Genomic DNA, 16,453 nt, shown 5'->3' with positions numbered 1-16,453 from the left:
ATCATATCAAAACTTTTTGGTTTTGACTGATGCTCTATTCCACTCATCACAAAATCAGTTTTAAAACTTCTTTATTCTCAAGCTACCTATACTATGATCTCTCTCCCTTTCCTAAAAAAATGAAAACCATAGTGATATTCACATTTCAAATCACCTTAATATTATCATCCACTTTCTCGTCTCTTGCTCCAGTATCAGTATATATATACTATGGCCCTCCTTGCCAAAACCATCTCCTCAATTTATCCATTTTATCCCATCTTCTTTATTCCCATTTTCTTTAATCATAATACCCTTTCCTTCCTAATTTTCATTTTTGTCCTTATCCCCTGATTCTTTCTCTACTTCTTGGAAATAAAAGCAAAGTAAAACAATCCTTCACTGACCCTCTCATTCTCTCAAGCTGACATTCTATATCTTTTTTTCCTTTTAAAGACTAACTCCCAAAAGAAGCTATCCATACTCATTGCATCTACTTTCTCATTCTCTACTCTCTTCTCAACTGTTTGTAACAAAGCTTCTGTCCCTATCACTAAAATGAAATTATGTTGGCTATAATTTCACCAATAGTCCTTTCATTACTAAATCCAATGAGATTTTTTCAGCTCTTATCCTTCTTAATGATCCTTAATTGATCACTGAGGATCAATTCTTCCTTCTTTTTTCTCAACACTGCTCCTGTAATATTCTTCTATCTTTCTGATTAATGACCCTTTACAACTTCTTTTGCAGGATCATCATACTCCATATGTAACAACCATCCTTCACCTCTCTCCCAAGTTCCTATCATCTGTTGTACATCTGCACCTGAATGTTTTATAAATGTACAAATTGAACTCCCTTTCTTTCTCCCTAAATCCACCCCATTCTCCTAATTTTCTATTTCTCCTGAGAGAATCCTCAATTCTGTTAACCCCTCCCCCACTTTTGCAGTCTATGAATTATCTTCTTTAAATCTTGTTCATGTCAATTCTATTGCTAAACAACTTGCATTTCTCTTCTCTCCACTCATACCATGACTGCCATGTTCAGTCCCTCATTATTTCTTGACTATACTGTTGCAATAGCCTCCTAAGCAGCCTTGTCTTGATTCTCTTCTCTTTGATCTATCTTCCACATAGCTGACAAATGAATCCAGCTCCCAAAACTTCAGTAAATCTCTATTGTCTCTGGGTTAAAAATGTTTACTCTTTTGTTTGGCATGTTAAGCTCTTCACTGTATAATTCCAGCCATTCTTTCCAGAATGATTACCCTTCACTCCAAGTCATGAATTCTTTATTCTGATCAAACTAGCCTACTTGCTGGTCCATAAAACTTTATGTTCTTGCTCATATTCTACTGTCTATATTAATATTTAAAAATAAATTATCTTTAAACTTCTTAGTTTTTAGCATCTTAAAGACCCAGTTATTTTACAACCTTGTAAGATATATAAGTGCATACCTATTTTAAAAAATTATGAGCTGAATATAAAGCTTCAAAATTGACTTTAGATGACTTCCCATCATCTTTGTGAGAAATGCCAGATGTGTCTTAAGGGATATTTTTGTTTAAATTGATTTATATTTGCATATTATGTGTAAATATATATATTAATATATGCTTATTTTTACATAAGTACATATTTGTATACATACAAAATAAATCAAGGCCTGGTTGTAAAAGTTTTATTTTATACTTCTTTCATTCATACTCTATATATTCCATTCAAACTACTCTTCAATGATGATTGCTGTCCTTTTCTGATTCATATATATTCATAGTCTATATAAGTCATTCCCCTTGCCTGGAATTATAAACAATAGTGTCTTGCACATAATAAATGTTTGATGATTTTAATTTAATTGACTGCTGTGTACTTTAAGAAATACAAGGTTATACAGAACATATATCACCACAGGCTAGTCAAAATGCTCTTATTTATATGTATGTGATAAAGAAGTCTAATATACAACTTTCTGAAAATCATGGACAGTAATTTCTAGTATTCCAAAAAGGTCATACCTGTTTTTTAAATCTTCCACCATACTTTTGTTAGTATCAAAATACAGTATCTCTTTAGGCTGCAACAGAGAAAACTGAAATGATTAGGAAACAGACTACAGGACAACTTTTATATCAGAAGCATTTTAAGTGAAACAAGGTGATTCTACATATGGCAATATATGCACAAGGTCAAAATAGCCAATCACACAAAGAGTTTAGATAAATTATCTTTAAGTTTCTGTATTTATCTATTTGGCTAGAAATGGAATAGAATAAGAGAACTTGGTTTAGTGATATTTGCATTTGACATAGTTCATGGATTCTATCTTGGACTTTGAGAAAAATAATTAAAATCTTAGGACTCAAATCCGAGTTGTGTTATATGTGCATTTGTATTTGTATTTTATACTTATGAAATCATGCTGTTCTGGACTAAATTTCATCTAGATAGGAGGACAACCAGGAATTAAATACACTTATCACAAGCCTGGCAGGGGAACATGATATAATATTAATTGGAAGTTTTGATCATCTGGTTATCAATTAAGAGTTCTTGTTCTGTTGAAAGTAATTTTATCCTTCCATAAGAAGGAGGAAGCAAGATTAGAAACTTGCTTCTTCTGAACAAGGAGGAATTGGTTGCATGGCAAAGATGCAATGGTTTGTCATTTTCCTCTCCAGCTAATTTTATAGATGAGGAAACTAAAATAAATGTCTAAGGCTAGATTTGAACTCATATGGATAAGTCTTCCTGATTTCAAGTTCAGTGCTCCATCCAGTGTACCACCCAAGTTTCCCTAAACTATTTTTGTTAGATGGAGGCAGATCTTGATGGATTGATGAACCCAATCCGTATTCATTAATATCTTGGTGACAACATGAAAGTTTCAATTGCAGTGCTGTAGGGATCTGTGCTTAGTCTTATGCAAGTGAACATTTTTGTCAATGACTTGGATAAAAGTATAGATAACATGACTACAAAAATTTTGGAGAACACAAAGGTAGGATCAATAAATCATCCCGGATGACAGAGCTGGGATTGAAAAAAGACCCTAATATGTTAGATTGTTACACAGAATTTTTAAAAAGATGAAATTGAATAGGCATAGATGTCAAATAATAAATTTGGTCTAAAAATTAGCATTACAATATGGGGGAATGTTGTTAAAAAACAATTCTCAAGGAAAATATCTGATAATTTTAGTTGATTAAAAGCACAATATGAGTCCTCAGATTAGCATGATCCTTTAAAATATTTAAAGCTACTTTCAATTGTAATACCGAGTCCAGAATGAGAGGGTAAATATTTTTTCTAAACCTTGTCTGGGAAAACCAAATCTAGAATATTAAGTTCAGTTACAGGGTTACAGATATAGAAATCATCTGCACAGAAATGGTATCTAAAGCCATGTGAGCAAATGAAATTTAAGGAGATATAGTGATAAAAAAAAAAAAAAGATGGGAATACTGACATAAAAGGATTAGGAAAAGAATGATGACCCAGAATATGGAAGAAAGGGAGCTATTAGATAGGTAGGAAAAACCAGCTATGTGTAGAATCTTTGAATCTAAAAAAGGAGAGTATACCTTATAGTAGGGATTGGTCAAAAGTGTTAAATGCCGTATACAAGTCAAGAAGAATTATTGAAGAAGACTTTTCTGTAATTTGGAAGCTTTAAATCTTACTGCTAGTAACTTCAAAACTTTGATAGGAACTAATTATATTACAAAGGGATGATGAGAAAATAGTTCGTAGGAAATGGAGTAGTCAGAAGTAGACAACTTTTTCAAGAAGTTTAGCAGTAAAGAGAAGAATGATGGGATGGAAATTAGATAGCTCAGAAGAATCAAGACCTTTTTTTGGGGGGGTAATTGGGAAGACATTAATTCATTCAAATTCAATCTAATGGTTCTATCTGAAATACTGTCACACTATAAATTTTCTTCTGAAAGATCTGTAATGGCTTTTAGATCAATAAAGTATCTACATTTTCATTTTATGAAGTTATTGATTTTAGAGGAGTCAAATTTCCTTAGGGGAACATCTACAACTACAAAATGGAATTTGTAATTAAAATTATTTATTAAAATAATTTCATTTATAGGTTCAATCTCAGCTCAGCACTCCACTTCATTTCACTTCAACACTTTCATTCCTATTCATATCATAAGCATGCCTATTCAAAAATCTTTTGCATCTCATTTTATTTTCAACTTCTAACCCTGCCTAAAAGCAGCCTTAACCCCAAATATTTTATCTTCACAAAATATTTTTCTCAATCAGGAAACTCCTTAAAGTTTCTCTTCTCCCATGGAGTCTTCTCAGATCAATTTTCTGAAAGCTAATTGTTTTCCTCACTTAGTCTGACATTGGAACTTTCTTTTTTAATTTTTTTTATTATAGCTTTTTATTTACAAGATATATGCATAGGTAATTTTTCAACATTGACAATTGCAAAACCTTTTGTTCTGACATTGGAACTTTCATGGAAGCTTTCCATGTCTAGACATAGAATATCTTATCTTTCATCTATTTATTATTAAAATATTTTATTATTTAAGTATTATGCATTTATACATATTTTACTCTATTTTATATACTATTTATGTAAGTTCAAATCAAAGTGACAGACTTTGATTATAATCTCTTTTTTAAAAAAGTAACTAGCCACATGTAATTTTCTTCAACAGAAATACAAATTAAATTCCTAATCCATTTTTTGAGACAAGTGAAAAATGTTTCTAATTAGTTCTCAACTTTTGTTACTAGAGGGGATAATTAAATTTTATGTTATGGTAGAATTCATTAAATGATTTCTTATACCAATTTATAAGAATAATGATAACTTATAATCATATATTATTTTAAACTTTACAACGCATTTTTGTCACAATAATTCTGTGGGTAGAATGTAAATATGTTTGCTGTGCCAATTATGTTTTATTTAAGCTAATATTGGGCTGAATACCATTTAACTGTGTTGAAATGATCCTTCCTATTATCTTTTCCCTTTTAAGGAAGAAAGAAATGATGCTGCCCAACAGTATGCTTAAGGGCACAGCTTCTCAATATAATTTATCATGCATATATGCTGATAATTTCAAGTTATTAACTAATAACAAATATTGGGGAAACAATTGGGGGAAATTCTCACATAAGTACATTTTGAAAAATGTGCTTTACCTTTTCAGTTTCTGATTTCATGCACTGAATTTGAATATTTTTGGGGAGCAGTTGTTTCCAGGAGCTTTCTCTTGAATTGTCAAAATGTACAGACATTGGTGTACTGTTATGCTGAATGTTAAACCAGACCTATTAAAATATTAACATAAGTCAGAATGAATATCATAGGAACAGCTGGGTGCTGGCAGTGAACAATAAACAAGGCAATATACAGAAATCCTCAGGAATATGTCAAAGCTCTACAAAACCATCCAAGATTTGGAGATTGTTAGGTCAAAGCATCAGGTGGGTTCTGAGGATGTTACTTAAATTTGAACATTTTAAACAGACTTACATTTTCATTATCAAACAAACAGTCAGCACTTTGCAGGGGACAAAATGGATCAAACTGCTTATGAGATTGCCCAGTCAGTGGATTCCAAAGTAAATATTCATCAACTTCTTGAGTTAGTACGTAAGCCACTTGCCCCTATGTGATTAAAAAAAGGGAAATCCCCCCCAACAACATACTTTAATATTGATTGCTTGAATTCATTCTGATGTCAGATTTATAGACAGTATCAGATACTTTATGTTAAAGACTAAAGAATGAATTTCCTTCTCACAGAGGGAGAGAAAAAAAAGCCAGCATATTGACAGATGAGCAATCAAACTAGAGGACCTTTGGCTAAAATCTGTATTCTGCCTTGATCAAATTATATCTGGAACATTGTATTCTGGTCTTGATGCCTTGATTTAAGAAGAACTGAGTATTCAGAGGAAGGTGATTGGGATAATAAAAATAGTTTTTAAAAAAAGTTAAAAATAACTAGGATATTTAGCTTGAAGAACAGACTAAGGGGGTGAATATGGTAGTGTTCTTCAAATATTGGAAGGATTAGATTGGAAAAACCAAGACCAGAAATTGTGAAGAGGCAATTTTAGCTTTATGTCAGAAAACACTTCTTTGTAATTAGAGGTAACAAAAAGTAGGATGAGCTTCCTTGGAAGTTTACTTTTAATAGAGGTCTTCAAGAAAAGCATGGATGTTCATTTATCAGGAAGATTATAGCAAGGATTCTTTTCCAGGAATAGGTATTCTGTGATTTTTAATGGGTGTCCTAATGCTAAAATACTATAATTCTATGACTAATTAATTAATCAATCAGTTCTTACTATATGCTTAACAGTGTGCCAAATGCCAAGGTCACAAAGTAATCATGGGCAAATTTACTGTAGAATATAATTTTATTTTATTTTTAACTTTGTAGACATATTTTATTATAGTGACTAATTAATATCTTATTTAATAATCAAGTTCCATAGAACTTAAGAAAAAGGTTGGTTGGGAATGCAATGCTATTTCTCTCAAAACATCTGCCTGCTGCCATCTGGTGGCAGCTAAAAATATAGAAAAGAAAAGGAAAATCCTATCTTTCTCAGCTCACAACTGTTAACTAAATGTTATTATTGAGTCTGTCAGTGGACAAACTGTGACACCCTGAAATACTTCATGGTTGAGAAATAAGACAATATTTTTAAATGATCTTGTGTGCCAATGACATTGTGTTGATTTTATTAAGTATCAAAGTTGTCAATGTAACTGTGGATGAAGAATCCCTATTATCTGAAGCGTGGTGTTCAATTATATGGCCAGCCTCTGGAGCTTGTCCATTAGTATATGCATCTTAAACAGGCACTATGGACGGACAACAAATTAGACCCAGAATTAAATAGAAGGAAAATGGCCTGGACTACACTTGGTAGGGTAGTGGTTCTAATGAACCCCATCAGCCTCAAAATCAGTATTCTTTTGGTGATGCTGCATGGCTACTAGTCATGTAATACTACCATACACAGACCCACATGAAACTGTGAGTCGTCACCCATGGCTGCATAACGAACAAGAACAGGCTGTAACATTATCCACAAAAAGCTTCATTGAGAGAAGCTTCACAGAGGACACCTTCAGAGAGAAATGGCCAGAAAAGGGAATAAGCCAATTGTGTGATAAAAGTAAGGGACAATGGATGGACAGCACAGTTGTTATTGATCCAATGACGAGAGATTCCCAGCTTATCAAGGTTATAAGAGGTCGAAAAGATTTACAAGGAATCACAGACAGTTATACAAAATGAAACCATGTAAATGTGCTACGATCTAGCCCAGTGGAGGAATTGCTCATGTCCATAAAATTTCACAGATACATAGAAGTATGGAAGAGGAAGGCAATAAAGAGTTATATAGTTAACAGTAGAATTTTTTTAAAAAAAGGATTAGAAAGTGATTGATAACAAGATTGCCATACCTGAACACAGATATGATCAAGCTATAAAAATTTTATAAGATTTAGAATTGAAAGGAATTTTGGAACCTAATACAATAATTTCACCGAGGAAGAAAATGAGACTGTGGGAAATTAAGTGTAGTAAGTAGTAAAGACAGGATTTGAACATAGACTATGACTTTGGTACTTTTCCCACCATCCCATGTTACCTCAGAGCAGGATAGCTAAACTTTTGTCTTGGAAAGATGAAGGCTAGATATAATTGAAGTTATGATTATACAGCTAGACAGAGATATTATCCTCAAGTTTTATATTACCAGGATAAAGCTATTCTTGGCAAAGGTTGAAAGAAATAGGACATGAATAGTAACAGCTTAAACTAAAGCAGAGATATTGAATCAAAAATAGGGTGCCAATCAACTATGGAGGCAATAGTATACTACTCTTGTAATATAACTGATACAGAGCTGGCCTTGGAAATTAATTTAAGTGCTGCCTCTGACACCTATTAACCATGTTACCCTAGGCAAATTCCCAGTATTCTCCTAACTCCCTAGAGTCCAAGGACTCTAAGACTTCAAATTATAAACAGTTGCCAATTTTCATTGAGAGGGGGATTTTCTCTACCAGGAGTTAACTGTACAATGAAATAACAGGTTTGAACAACAACAACAAAAAATAACCAAGAATTCTTAGCTCATACAATTACTTAAAGAAAAATGAAATAGAAGGTTGGGGAAAAGGAAGAGATATTTGTTACACCAAGAGCTGGAAATGGATTTGATAAGGTTTTTGAATCATCTATACTATTTAAAAATAGTTAACACTTACTTCTAATGTTGATGTTCCCAATAACACCCAGGCTTTCTTTCCAAAATACAGGAAGTAGTTACACAAAAGTATTGCGTGTTCCTCTTTGTTTCCAATAGTTAAATTGATGCAACGCTAAGGCACATTAAAATGAATGAGTACAAGCATGTAGTTAGGAATGTGCCAAAACTTTCCCCAAATCCCACTCATCACATTATTAAGATTATTTTTACAAGTGTTAAATATGAAAATTATTTTCAACTTCCACAGTGGTTTCTAAACTTTAATGAATAACACTCTACCCCTAAAATTTCTTTTTAACCAAAAATAATTCACTCCCATACACTTTTCACTAAGTCTACTATACAAACAACTATCCGAGTTTGTATTGTATTCAAATACAATTAAGAATTCATAATTTTAAAACATACAAATCTAAAACGTTCTGTATAATGCACTACAAATATTTACTGATAAAATTGCTAACAATTTTTAATATTTGTTATAATTTCTACAAATAACCAAAACAATAAAATTATAATATAATAGGTAGACTTTTGGGGCTCAAAGTAGTATCAATTATAAGACTGCTACTTATATTTCTATTTTAATCATTAATCAAGAATGATTTTTTAATAACAATTCCAAAAGAAAATTTTGTTTTACATAAATGTTTTGAACAAAAATAGCAAAATTTCGATCACTTTGTTTGATAAACCTTATTCATAGCCAAACATAAAATTTTTAGGTTTAATTCCATATTTTCAACATGCTATTATTACAAGATAAATCTCTTAGCTCCTCTTGTTCAAATGGAGCAAGACCAAATGTATCATACTTGTCCATGGCAAATTATTTCCTTATCAACTGATATCCATTTACATTTAGAAATACATAGGTCTTTAAAATAAATGTGAATTGCTTCTTTAGATATATCTAGTAGGTGCTTTAAGTAGATGTTTACTTTCTTTTCTTTCAGTGGTTCTCAAACTATTTGGTCTCAGGACCTCTTTAAATTCTTAGAGGGCTCATGTTAGTTTTATCTATTCATATTTATTGCTAGAAATTAAAACTGATAAAATTTTAAAATATTAATTCATTCCAAAATGACAATAATAATCTTATCACATGTAAAAGAAAAATCACATTTTTTAATGAAAAATAGCTAAAATAGAAAATTTAGAAAGAAGACTGGTTTTACATATTTTTTACAAATCACTTTAATGTCTGGCCCAATAAAAGACAGCTGGATTTTCAGATATGCTTTTACATTAGTTTTAACATGTTTAGGTTGAAGTACATAATGAAAATCTGACTTCACAGGGTTATGTAGGTATTTTAATAATTATATTTGAATAAGCAAATAGCTTATTGTTCAGTATTTTCATGAATAAAGCCATTTTATCTTTCTGGGTCAGATACGAATTTGAGGACCTTACATTATTTTAATGTAATTTTCTCCAAAATAGCCACCAAATAAGAAGATTTCAAGAGCAATTTTTGTTGTAAAATGAATATTTCATCTTTAACATTATCATAAAGAGCATTTTTTCCCTTGAGCTCTCAAGTATTTGGGGACAAGAAGGCCCTGTTTTGCAATAATATATCCTTGATTCCCTTTGCAATCATTTTTTCATCAGTAAACTGAAACTGCTCTTTCAAAAGTTATCAATGTTAAAACTGCCACACTATGATTTTTCTCTGTCCTCATCCTTCATCCTTGTCATTTAGAGCAAATTCATGATTTTAACTTCACTTTTGTTAAATTTGGTATGAGCATACTTTCATTGAAAAAGATGTGTACTTGTGTAGGCATTATCCTTGAAAATATAAAACAATTTTGGCTATGGACATGCACCTTCAGAGGGTCTCATATCCCTTACAGTCTGGAAATTTCCTGCTCCTCCAAGTTGTTAATGTTCTCTTCTTCCTCAAATTATTGTATATAGACTTTTTATGTTTACTTGTTGTATCCCTTCAGCAAAACACAAGCTCCCTGAGAGCAGGGGATGTTTTTGTTTTATCTTTGCAACCACAACTTCTAGCACAGTACCTTGTTCATTGTTCATTTTTTTATGACTTTTTGTGATCACTCTGATACTATACTTCTATACTCCACTATCTCTCACTCAAAGTCTGTCCAACCTCCCATTCATTTATTCCATGACACTATCTCTCCCTCTCAATCTCCTTTTGCCTTCAATCTTTGCCAACATCAGGGGCTTTTCCAATGAGTCCTGTCTTCTCATTATGTGTTCAAACTATTTAAAGCTTCACCATTTGACCTTACAGTAAATGACTGCATAGATAAGTGACTTGGAGTGCTGGGCCGGGAGTCAGGAAGATTCATCTTCCTGAGTTCAAATCCAGCATTAGACACTTACTAGTTGTGTGACTTTGGACAAGTCCTGTTTGCCTCAGTTTCTTCATCTGCCAAGAAAATTCCAAATGGGGTCACAAAGAGTGAGACATGATTGAAAAACAACTGAACAAGTTTCAATGCCTGAAGCCCAAGCATTTATGTCTGTAATATATAGTGATCATTTGGTACTGATATTTGATTAGATAGTTCTACACTAGTCTTTAATTTTAATTTTTTTATTTTTCAATTAAAAAATTTATTTTCTCTTCTTCTCAGTACTGTTTCCCTGAGAAAAGTAAAAAATAAACAAACAACAACAACAACAACAAACAAAGCTATTGTTACAAATGTGCATACTCAAAACAAAACTAACTTTTGCACTGGCTATATCTGCAAAACATCTCCATTTGTATCCCAAGTCAACATTCTCCCCCAGGAGATGGGTAGCACGATTCATCTATGAACCTGTGGAATTATGGTTGTTCAATTTGTTATTATTGATCTAATTCTTAAGTCTTTCAAAGTTGGTTTGTCTTTTTACAATATTATTACTGTATAAATTTTTCTCCTGGTTCTATTTACATCACTCAGAATCCAGTTCAATTAAATTTTCCCAGCTTTCTCTAAAACTGTCAGTTTCATTATATCTTACAGGATAATATTATTTCATTTCATTCCCATACCACAATTTTCTCAGCCATTCTCCAACTGATGGACAATTTCTAAATCTTTGCTAACATATATATATATATAAAATCTTTTCATTTTTCTTAGAAGTAGTCCTTTGGGTAGAAACTTTGTAGCCATCTTTTCTAGCCCCATAAAGAAATTACTTGGTAATTTAATCGTATGAAGAAGGGACCCCAAAATTCCAAAACTCCTTGAAGGAGAAAATTTTCAACTCTGCCTCAGTGAGGGACCCCACCCAGGGGGAAAACAAGACAAACAGTTTCATTCTGTTATCTAGGTGGGGTTGGTTCAGTCCTGAGCAAAAGAATTCCAATCCTATTGAATTAAAGAAACTCATTCAATTCTATTCAAATTCCAGCTCAAGCTGAAACCCAGCTTGTAGATGAGCCAGCTTGGGCTGTCCCAGCCCCCACCAAGACTCACTATTAATAGCTTCCTTTTTTCAAGGAAGGTCTTTTGCAGATGGACCTTGGTAGCTCACTCAGCTGCCAGGACTTTCTGTCCACTGAGAACTGTATTCTCAATGCAAAACTCCATTTTCCAATAGATCTGCCACTATAGAAGTCAGTCTCTTGGTAAACTGATTTCTATCTAACAAACTTTCATTTTGCAATTAATAATTTGGGAATGAGTGAATTCTTTCACCCCTAAAACCGGTGGCCAATTTAAAGGGGCACTTATAACAATTATAAATTATAATATAATATTATAACTCTTATAACAATTCTCTTATAGCCACTAATCTAGGCCACTCAAAACAGCATCAGTATGACACTGAATAAATACATTTATTTAGGTAGGATTGTAATTTATATTATATAACATTATTTACTTCTGTCTTTTATTTGTCAAAAGAATTTAGTAATTATATTCATATATTTCTTGTGGAATATATCCACAGCAAGAACTTGCTAGGACACACACAAGAAATATATGAATATATTTTAAATGGAATTTCTCATCCTGGATCTCCTAGGTAAGTTTTTTGGGCAAAACAAAAGTACTGACAATATTTGTGGGTTTTATATCTCACAATTTTGCTCAAGTTATTTCTTCAATGAACTTTTGACTTTGAGTTCTCTAAATAAACCATAAAATCATCTGCAAAAATCAGTAATTTTGTTTCTACTTTGCTTATGTTTATTTCCTCATTTTTCAAATGTTAAATCAAATATTAATAGTTATAATGACATTTTTACTTTTAACCTTGATCTAATTGGAAAGGTCTTTAGTTTATCACCATTACACATTATGCTGCCTTTTGATTTTAGAAAGATATCTTATTAAGGAAAACCCGATTTATTACTGTTTTCTAGCTTGTTTGGTTTTTTTAATAAGAATGGGTATCCTGTAAAAAGCTTTTTCTGCATTTACTGGCATGCTTTTTATTGTTCTTGTTAATATGTGGCCTATTTTGCTTTGTTTGTTCTTTTTACACATCTAACCTAGTCATATTGTATAATATTTTTGATATGTTGCTGTATTTTCTTTGCTAATATTTTATTTAAAATTTTTGCATCAATATTCAATAAGAAAAAAATGGAAGATAGTTTTCTTTCTCTGTTTTGGTTCTCCCTAGTTTAGATAACATGATCATATTTGTATCATAGAAGAAATATGGTATGATCTCTTCTTTTTCCATTTTTCAGTTTATAAATTATTATAATTTTTCTTTGAATGCTTGATATTATTCTCTTGTAAATTCTATTTTTTTTTTCCTCTAGGGGATAATTTATGGTTTGTTCAATTTCTTTTTCTGAATTTGGATTGTTTAAATTTTCCATTTTTTGTTCTGTTAATCTGAGTATTTTATAATTTTGCAGATACTCATTCATTTCATTTAAAATGCTAGCTATGGAATCATATAAATTGATAGTTTCTAGTAATTTCAATTTTCTTCATTTGTTGTGGATTCTCCTTTTTCATTTTTTTATACTGCTAATTTGTTTTCCTCTGGGTTTTTAAAAAATAAAATTAAGTCATGATCTATCTATTTGGTTGCTTTTTTGAAAAACAACTTCTAGTTTTATTCATTACTTGAATGGTTATTTCACTTTCAATTTTGTTGATATCTGATTTTCAGAATATTTATTTTGGCGTTTAATTTTTTTAAAAAATGTGTTTCATTTCTAGCTTAGTTGCTTCTCATCTAGCTAACTTGTAAGGACTTAGGAGAGATTACAATGAATGTACTATTTGGTACATATTGGATCTGGACTCCTAGAGCTTGGAATCATACCACATGCTTATAGTTTACCACCATTAGAAAATGGCTCAGATTCCAAGGTGCTATCTGTGACCTTCTATTTATCTTGATAAAAAATGATTCTCCCTGGCTGAATAAATTATGGTATATCAATGTTATAGAATATTATTGTTGGGTAAGAAATGACCAGCAGGATGATTTCAGAGAGGCCTGAAGAGACTTATATGAACTGATGCTAAGTGAAATGAGCAGAACCAGGAGATCATTATACATGGTAACAAGACAACTATATGATGATCAATTCTGATGGACATGGCTCTCTTCAATAATGAATTGATTCAGACCAGTTCCAATTGTTCAGTAATGAAGAGAGCCATCTACATTCAGGGATAGTGTGCACTGCAACATAACATTTTCACTCTTTCTGTTGTTGTTTGCTTGCATTTTTGTTTTCCTTTTCAGGTTTTTTTTTTTTTTTCTTTCTAGATCCGATTTTTCTTGCGCAGCAAGATAACTGTATGGCTATTTATACATATATTGGATTTAACATATATTTTAACATGTATTGGAGTACCTGCCATCCAGGGGAGGGGGTGGGGGGAAAGAGAAGAAAATTTGGAACAGAAGGTTTGCAAAGGATCAGTGTTGAAAAATTGCCCATGCATATGTTTTGTAAATAAAAAGCTATAATAAAAAAATTATTCTCCCAATAAAATATGTAGGAACTTTAGGATCCCAAATTCTGGTTTAGATCATCATTAACACATATCATCATTAACATTTGTATCAGGCTTCAGAGATTAGCAAAGAGCTTGGTTCTATGTGGTTATGCTAATCTCTGGAGCACTGAAAAGATTTTGGGTACTATTGACAATTTGTTAAGTAGCTTTTAATTCTTCTTAACCAGTAATTTCTAGAGGATGTTAGGAACCTATAAATTTCTATCCATAGAATAATTATTTATTTTCACTGAACATGAGATAAGCACAATAAAATAGCTCTTAAAAAAAAATAGTAAATACTATATACCTTAGAGAAAAAGTGTGTGTGTGTGTGTGTGTGTGTGTGTGTGTGTGTGTGTGTGTGTATGAAAATGAGGAAGAAAGGGAAGAGAAGAGGGAGAGAGAGAAGAAAGAACGTAGGGAGAGGCAGAGACCAAGAGACAGAATCAATATACTAGATAGAGTGTTGAGCACAAAATCAGAAATTAGGAAGCTCTGGGTTGAAATCCACCTCTGATACTTAATGGTTGTGTAACCTTATACACAATATACCTTATTTCACTTAACCTCTCACTGTACCTTAGGTAACAACTTAGAATTTATTATGTCATAAAGGAGTTGTGATCTGCTTTGGTGGAGAGAGTCCACTATGTTGACAAAAATCACAAATTCTTCACATAAATGTGTGAAATTTAGCAAATGTTTATACAAATTTTAATTAAGTTGAAATGTACCGCTTATTACCTCTGGTGACATCCAAATATCAAAACCGTCATTTTCATTCAGTGTATCCGATAAGCAAGGAATTAAAGACACAAATCGAGCAATGATGTCCTATAAGTATAATATTACAAATATTATATGTAATTGAAAATTATATACATATTAAATAGACCTGTTATTAAATCTCATATAATATAAAATTTATAACAAGTGCAAAGATTTTAAGTTTTCATTTATTAATATCACGAAGATATTAAATCCATTTTTCTACATCCTATGTTAGAAAATGTGACATTCTATTAGTTTGTACCCCAAAAGAGATGAGTACTTAAATGAGGAATGGAAGAGGGTAGTGCATAATTCCTCCATTATACAAATAAAGACTAATGAGATATGAAACTGCTTCATATCCATTATTTTCTGCCAGCACAAATATCATTGACAGATTTATCTGTCAATATATTGGCTTTCAGGGACTAGACCTCAGTTTAGTTTGGTAATGAGAGGAAAACTTTCTATGTCATCTAAAGTGACATGGAGACATAAGAGCCTGTGGTCTTTCAGACTGCTACTGCAAACAAAAAAAAAAAAATCATTTTTAATTCTAATTAGGAATAAATAAAAATTTAATGAAAAAATTTCCTCCTCCCCATTTTCCTGGAAGAAACATATATATCGTATTCATTGTAGATTCTGAGAGGAGAAATTCTAGAAAACTTCTAGAAGATACCATGTATACTCTTTCCTTCCCCTTCCTCTTTTTCATTCATTTCCCAACATTATGTAGTATAGCTTCCTTCATTCTCCTTAAGCTGAAGCTGCTCCCTCTAAAGTTGCCAAGGATTTCTCACATATCAGATCTAATAAATACTTCTCAAAATTAAACCTTTGAGACTTTTCTGAAGCCTTTGACACTGTTAAGCACTCTCTGTGAGACTGCTCTTGTTCTCCTCTTATATATGGGAACTCCTCAGCCTCCTTTGCTGACTCATCATCAGAGTCTTTCCTCTAGCTATAGGTATACCTCAAAGCTTTCCTGGACTGTTTTCTTCCTCTCAGCACTTTCATGGTAACTATCAACTCACATGAACTCTTTTATCTATCTCCATATATATTTATGGCTCTCTCTTGAACTGTAGTCCCATATTACCATCTATTTAGACATGTGGATGTTGCATAGGCATATCAAGTAAAACTCATCTTTCCACCAAAATGAACTCTACTTCTGAACTTACTTTATTTCCTGTCAAGAGCCCTGCTAAGCTGGTCAGCCAGGTTCACAACCGTGGAATCATCCTTAATTCTTCATTCTCCTTCACCCTATGTATCCAACTAGTTGACAATTCGTATTGATTATCTTCTACGACATTTATCTTAATCATCCTCCTCTTTCACTTGGCCATCACACTCATCTTCCCTCAACTAAATTATTGCAACAACCCTCTATTGGTGCCTCTGTTCAGATTTCTCTTCTCTCTAATCCATTACTGTTGCCAATATTCC

At 32.1% G+C, this 16,453-nt stretch overlaps 1 protein-coding gene across 9 annotated transcripts in view; it reads right to left on the bottom strand.

Annotated features, from left to right (window-relative positions):
* The window catches only part of CC2D2B (coiled-coil and C2 domain containing 2B), a 139,249-nt gene that overhangs the window by 10,988 nt on the left and 111,808 nt on the right, over positions 1-16,453 (bottom strand). For 8 of the 9 annotated variants that reach the window (XM_031956163.1, XM_031956162.1, XM_031956160.1 and 5 more), the window contains 5 exons: positions 14,972-15,061; positions 8,269-8,382; positions 5,506-5,640; positions 5,172-5,300; positions 2,006-2,064 (listed from right to left, as the gene is read on the bottom strand). In XM_031956163.1, the coding sequence (XP_031812023.1) occupies positions 2,006-2,064; positions 5,172-5,300; positions 5,506-5,640; positions 8,269-8,382; positions 14,972-15,061 (527 nt within the window). The remainder of the gene's footprint in view (positions 1-2,005; positions 2,065-5,171; positions 5,301-5,505; positions 5,641-8,268; positions 8,383-14,971; positions 15,062-16,453) is intronic. The other variant, XM_031956161.1, reaches the window with a different exon arrangement.

This window comes from Sarcophilus harrisii, chromosome 2, assembly GCF_902635505.1.
Source record: "Sarcophilus harrisii chromosome 2, mSarHar1.11, whole genome shotgun sequence".
In the NCBI taxonomy this organism is placed as follows: Eukaryota; Metazoa; Chordata; class Mammalia; order Dasyuromorphia; family Dasyuridae; genus Sarcophilus; species Sarcophilus harrisii.
The sequence above is the reverse complement of the archived record's forward strand: the minus strand, read 5'-3'. Positions and strand labels throughout refer to the sequence as shown.